The following is a 5,997-nucleotide window of genomic DNA, read 5'->3' on the forward strand; positions in this document are numbered from 1 at the left end:
TGCATCTCAATTGGTTAAGTTATGTTATAGCTTTACCTCGGAATTATGTTAAGTTTTTTTATATTTTTTGAGCCTTCTCATTTGGTATGTGACTGTGTAGCATCCTGTATCTATGGAACTTGGTGGTAAAATTCCAATTGTAGGTTTTTGAAGTTACAGATCTTGATAAAGGTTAGTTTCAATGGCCTAGAAGCCTTTTTCGTATCGAATTTCCCTTACTGTAAAGAAGTATACACGGTAATTTCATTGTGTATCTTAACTTTCAATAAATCCTTTGTCAATTCTTAATTGTTCCATCCAAACCTTGAAAGTATCGGTACTTATAGGTAGGGGCGTTCATAAATTTGTGTTGTGTTTGTAACAGCTGCCGAGATGACTATTTTTGGTTGCTTTTGGACAAATATCCAAATCTATAGTGCAACACCTCCCCTTCTACTGCATGTAAGTTTCAGAAATGGACGCATTTGTTTCTCCTTGACCTTTATCTCTTGTGCGAAATTTGGATTTATTTTCCCTGGAACCATCTACATTTAGTTTGTCTTGCCAATCAATCCAAAAATAGCAATAACTGACCCATCTCTTTATGCATCACTAATGAAGTTTCTGTGCTTAGGGCCTGCAGTGGTGTACTAAGATTCGTCATGGAAAGTGGTAACAAGGGTTGTTAGGTTGTTTGCTTAACTGTAGAGTAAGTTGTTCATCTTTGCAGCTTTTAATATTCATGACTGTTACTTATCCTTAACAGATTCTGAATTGTTGCGTTTTGATATGTAGGTTCTCTTGATATCCTGGTTACTTTGGAGCTTACACCTTAGTGAGAGGCATGATAGTCTCAAAGCATTTTTTATATGTTTCTTTTGGTTTGGCATCAGCTCTACAGTTTTAACATTTCAATTCTTGCCTGTCACACGTTGTCGGAACATCGTCTATTGGTTTATCAATTAGTTTAGTATGTTGTTGTTTGAACTTACTAGCTAGCTTGGACATATATTGTTCTGAACTCAAAATTTCCTCCTTTTTTGTGTAATTTTAAACCCAATGGATAAAATGAATGAATGTTAAAATTTTCAGTTTGATTATAAATTTCAGTCAAATTTGAAGTTGTATTTTAATTTCAGTTAATTTGAAGTTGCATTTGAATTTCAGTTTGACTTTAATTTGACTTGACTTTAGTTTGACTTCAATGTCAGTCAGATTTTAATTCAGATTCAGGCATTTCAGCTGATCTGAATTTGTATTTTTTTATATTATAATTCAAATCTACGACCCACGCGCACGGGGTCAGCATCTAGTTACCGTAAGAAACGGTCTCTGTTTAGAGACCCACGCGTAAGGGGTCGTGCAATTAAAAAACGCTTTATCAACGACCCATTCAGAGAACCCTAGAACAGGTCGTTTAACTCTTATATATGACCTGTTCTGAGGGTCGCGGAATGTCTGTTTTCCACTAGTGTATCATAATGTAATACATCTCATTTTACTTCTCCTGGTCGACGCCTGGTTCTCGTGGAGGTAGTTTATACTTCGCCTAGACCATTTTCCATAAAGTTTGTCCCTTTCTTTCGCTGACAACTTTGGGAGTTTGTCGGGACAGCTGTCTCTTTTCTTGTTTGAAAATTTACTGAATTCGCTGATTAAATTTCCAGCCAAGTAACCTTACTTCGCCTATCTGATTTCGTGACTGTTATCTTGTTGGGTACTTCAATTGTTCCTTTATTGTGAACTATTTCGCTTTGGGATGCTCTCTCGCGTATAGATTTTCTTACTTCGTATCGTTTGATCGGAGACAAGGCGGTTCTGACTTTGATTTGACAAGTCACTGATTGGGATCCCGGGGAACGATGCAGTATCTTTTAGTGATATTCGTCAGACTCATTTCGTGTCTTCCTTTGCGACCACGTGGTGAGTCTATTTTATGTACCTACACAATTTTTGGAAATCAAATGACACTTCGAATTTCCGTACTTAAAAAATCGGTAGTTTTATAATGTTGATTATCTACTGATTGTGGTAGTAACCCCAAATTTAATTATTTTTTCAAAACAAAGCAAAGATTACAGGAAAACACGATCATAATCGGTTGCTAAAAACAATACCAAACTACTGATTGTAAAAGGGTATTTAGATATTTTTCTAACCACTAGGACATCCCTTAACTACATTTATGGGATGAGAATAAAAACGTCCCCAAATTCCTTGAGGATCGCCCTACAAATGCCTGGTTTTTTTTAGGACGGAGGTTGGATTATAAAGGAGGTCTGCTCAATGTTGATATGTATCAGGGAGTCATTTGGTATTTCCCATAAAATACAAGGACATAAAAAACAAATTTTAACTTCTTACTTCTCTTTACTTCATCGACATTCGTTTTGTTTTACAGAAAGAAAATAAAAATAAAAAAAGGATCGTCCGAGTTCTCAAAAATGGCGAAAAAGAAAACCAAACCAGTCCCAACCAATTCAGATCCTCCTGAAAAAGAAGATTGTTGCGCTGCTTGCTGCACCGCCACCACCACCGCCACCACCATCATCATCCTCCTCACAATCTTAATCCCATTCATATCCTTGGTCGTATACCAATTCAAACAACGCATTCCAATCAAACCAATCGATCTCTCCGTATACGAACGAGGTCTTGTTAGAATTAGCACTAATTACAACGAAATCCTCACTGTAAGTTCACTGAAATCTTTGAATTAGTTGTTTCAAGTGTTCTTTAGTGTTTCATTTCTTATGAGATTTCATTTGTTTAAGAAATTCAGGAAAATTCTAGGGTCTCTGAGAATGCATTGCGGCGGAGACTTCATCCGTATCCTACGTTGGGTTATATAACACCTTGGAATGCGAAAGGATATGAGTTTGCAAAGAGATTTAACTCTAAGTTTACACATTTATCACCTGTTTGGTATGATCTAAAGAGGTAAGAAACGCGGCATCGGCGTTGTTATTGCTTGTTAGGATATGCTGATTGATGTTTTGTTATTGTGGTTTATGAAGTGAAATTGGTTTTGTTTGTTTGTTTGTTTCAGTGAAGGTAGTCGGTTTATCCTGCAGGGGAGACATAATGCTGATGTTGCGTGGATTAAGGATCTTAGAAAGAGTGGAGATGCACTGGTAAGAAAGTAGTGAACTTAAAATATGTTATTCTAGCTTGCGTAGGTTGTGCATTGTGTGGAAATTGAACTAAAATGGAAGGAAGTAGTGAACGGAAAACATGTTATACTAGCTTGGTAGGTAGCGCATTTTGTGGAAATTGAACTAAAAGGGAACTTTAGAATGGCTTGTGTGGAAGCATGTTAGACGGAATGAATTGAGTCAATTGTTGTAGCAATTAAAATCGCTTAGCCTATTCTTTCATCGAACTGAGTGTAGCATCGTGAATGGAAAAGAAAGAAAAAAAAGCTCAACAAAATTGGGTTGAGGGGATTTTTGGGCTTGATTTTATGTCACATTGCATTCTCGAGTAGGAAAGAAGTTGTTGTTTGCGTAGGTTGTGCATTATGTGGAAATTGAATTAAAAAATTCTAAAAAGAAACATTCGGCCTGTGTAAGACGGAATGAATCGAGTCAAATGGGGGGGAGGGGTGGTAGTTAAAATTGGCTTAGCATATTCTTTCATCAAACTGAGTGTGCCTTCGTGAATGCAAAACACAGTTCAGCCATATTAGGTGCGACGTGTGAGGGGAGGTTTAGAGCTTGATTTATATCACATCAAATTCTCAATTAGGGAAGAACTAGTTGCTGTTAACGTTAGCACTTGATAAAACAATATGTTTAGGTAAGTGCCAGGTCCATGACATGATTTCAGTCTTTCGGCTGTATGAGTAAATGTGAGCCTCTCTGCTGTATAAGTAACCCCCTGTTAGTAAAATAATAGGTCAGAAATACGTCAGTAGGTTTCTGGTGCAGATATACGGTACCGAATCTTGATGAATATGCAGAATGATTATGCTTTGACTCGTTTTTGTAGTTATCCTCTTCTACTATTTCCATTGTAGTCACGGTGTTGATAATGTTGTAATGCATGATATTGCTTAACAGGTATTACCTAGAATTGTTCTAGAAGTGTTTCCTAATGAATTGCTTAAAAAAAAGAAACGGAGGGAGGAAGCAATAAATCTTATTCTAGAAGAGTGCAAGTAAGCTGTCTATCTCAATTTTTATTCTCCTCAGAGTTTTAAATTCCTTTACAACTAGTCGTTAGTGTTATAGTCAGGACACTAAAATTCTCAGAACTGATCCTCCAACCTCAATTTGAACATACCAAAAAATTTAGGCAGATTAGAAATTCAGGTCATGTTATGCTTGGAGTAGAAGAAGTCTTCACTGCATTCTTTAATCATGTCCTGGAATTTGTATGATTATGCATGATCACGAACTTGATGTACTGTTAAAGATTACTAGGATGAGTTTTTCTTCCATGCAATTACGAAACTAAATCATAGGCTTTTAGTTTAGTACTGTATGACAGTTCATGTTTCAACCATTACAAATTTACAAATACTGTATACTGGATAGGGAGATGGACTATGATGGTATAGTGCTAGAATCTTGGTCAAGGTGGGCAGCATATGGCGTTCTGCAGGATCCAGAAATGCGAAGTAAGGTGACTGCAAGCTCTTTCGTGCATTCAAATTTGGATGGATATGATCCAATATAAGTTTTGTTGATATGTAAATTTCATGAAAAATCTTTGTTTGTACACGGCACAGGCACTGCAGTTTGTCAAAGAACTAGGCAAAGCACTGCACTCAGTGAATTCAGAGAGGAACGATGAGAGTTGGCTACTATTGGTTTACGTAATTGGTCCACCTAGCTCGATAAACCTACAAGAACATGATTTTGGGCCAGAAGATCTTAAGAGCTTGAGCAATGCTGTTGATGGTTTTTCACTGATGACATATGACTTCTCAGGTCCTCAAAAGCCTGGTCCCAATGCACCTTTGAAGTGGATTACGTCAGTGCTTCAAGTGCTTCTTAGTGGTAGCGGTGGCAATTCAAAGGACTTGGCCCATAAGATATTCCTTGGCATCAATTTTTACGGGAATGATTTTGCTGTCTCAGAAGGTATGTTGCTTTACGCTGCGGGCTAGACATTTATCTAAACAAGTTCTGTTATTAACACTTGGACCCATGTTTTTTCTCAAATGAGCCCTAGAAGAGAACTGAGCCGTAGAATTCAGGATTTTTCTCTTAAGTTGCCAGTATGTCTATTTAAGTAAAAGAGTTTACGGTTGAATTGCTAGTTTCTATGTTAAAATGTGCAACTTTTATTTGTTTTTATTGATTTAATGTTCAGAAAATGATTTGGATTTTGCAGGGGGAGGTGGAGCTATTGTTGGTATGGAATACTTGTCCTTGCTGGAGAAGTACAAACCTGCTGTACATTGGGACGAGAAGAGCGAGGAACACATGTTTATGTACACCGATAACAAAGGAACCAAGCACACTGTTTTCTACCCATCGTTAATGTCAATCTCAAAGCGATTGGAGGAAGCTCGTCAATGGGGTGCAGGTATTTCGATTTGGGAGATAGGTCAAGGTTTGGATTATTTCTTTGATCTTCTTTAGTTTCTCATCAGGTTTGGATACAATCTTGAACAAAATTGTGTATTAAGAATTTCCAACTCAGAGTTTGGATTGTAATGTTGTCAGAATCTCATCCTTATGAATCTACCTTTTAAGAAAGGGGATGATAGTCTAGTTTTATCGAAGGGTAACTTTCAATGCCTATCCTCTATGACACTCCTTATCCCATTTTTTTTTCTTTTGTTTTCTGGAGTGTCTTATTTCACTTTTTTTTTTTTTATAGGAAAAGCTGAGGCCTATAAGGCACTTAAGACCCAAACACAGTGTTTGTGTTGGCATTGGTAGCATAAGTGCCACTTAACCTGCCAGCATTGTTTTTACAAAAAAGAGCTAAATTGAAAGCATCCATGTTTTGTTGTCTGTGGATGATTTTAAGATTCAATAAAACAAAAGATATTGGGTGAATACC

The 5,997-nt window shown here is 37.0% G+C and overlaps 1 protein-coding gene and 1 long non-coding RNA gene across 3 annotated transcripts; both read left to right on the top strand.

Moving 5' to 3' along the window:
• The first annotated feature begins 382 nt into the window (after nucleotides 1–382).
• On the top strand, nucleotides 383–950 carry LOC113320986. Of its 2 annotated transcripts, none has more exons than XR_003346393.1 (3): nucleotides 383–441; nucleotides 614–688; nucleotides 775–950. It is a non-coding gene; the product is annotated as an uncharacterized LOC113320986 (long non-coding RNA). The 2 variants fall into 2 exon arrangements; XR_003346394.1 differs by having other exon boundaries at nucleotides 391–441; nucleotides 623–688.
• Nucleotides 951–2,377: 1,427 nt separating this feature from the next.
• LOC113320215 (chitinase domain-containing protein 1-like) lies at nucleotides 2,378–5,770 on the top strand. Its single transcript, XM_026568153.1, has 7 exons — nucleotides 2,378–2,672; nucleotides 2,762–2,919; nucleotides 3,029–3,113; nucleotides 4,041–4,138; nucleotides 4,518–4,605; nucleotides 4,712–5,066; nucleotides 5,320–5,770. The coding sequence occupies exons 1-7, from the start codon at nucleotides 2,424–2,426 to the stop codon at nucleotides 5,568–5,570; spliced, it is 1,284 nt and encodes a 427-aa protein (XP_026423938.1). The 5' UTR covers nucleotides 2,378–2,423; the 3' UTR covers nucleotides 5,571–5,770.
• Nucleotides 5,771–5,997: the final 227 nt, after the last annotated feature.

This window comes from Papaver somniferum, chromosome 11 (genome assembly GCF_003573695.1).
Source record: "Papaver somniferum cultivar HN1 chromosome 11, ASM357369v1, whole genome shotgun sequence".
In the NCBI taxonomy this organism is placed as follows: domain Eukaryota; kingdom Viridiplantae; phylum Streptophyta; class Magnoliopsida; order Ranunculales; family Papaveraceae; genus Papaver; species Papaver somniferum.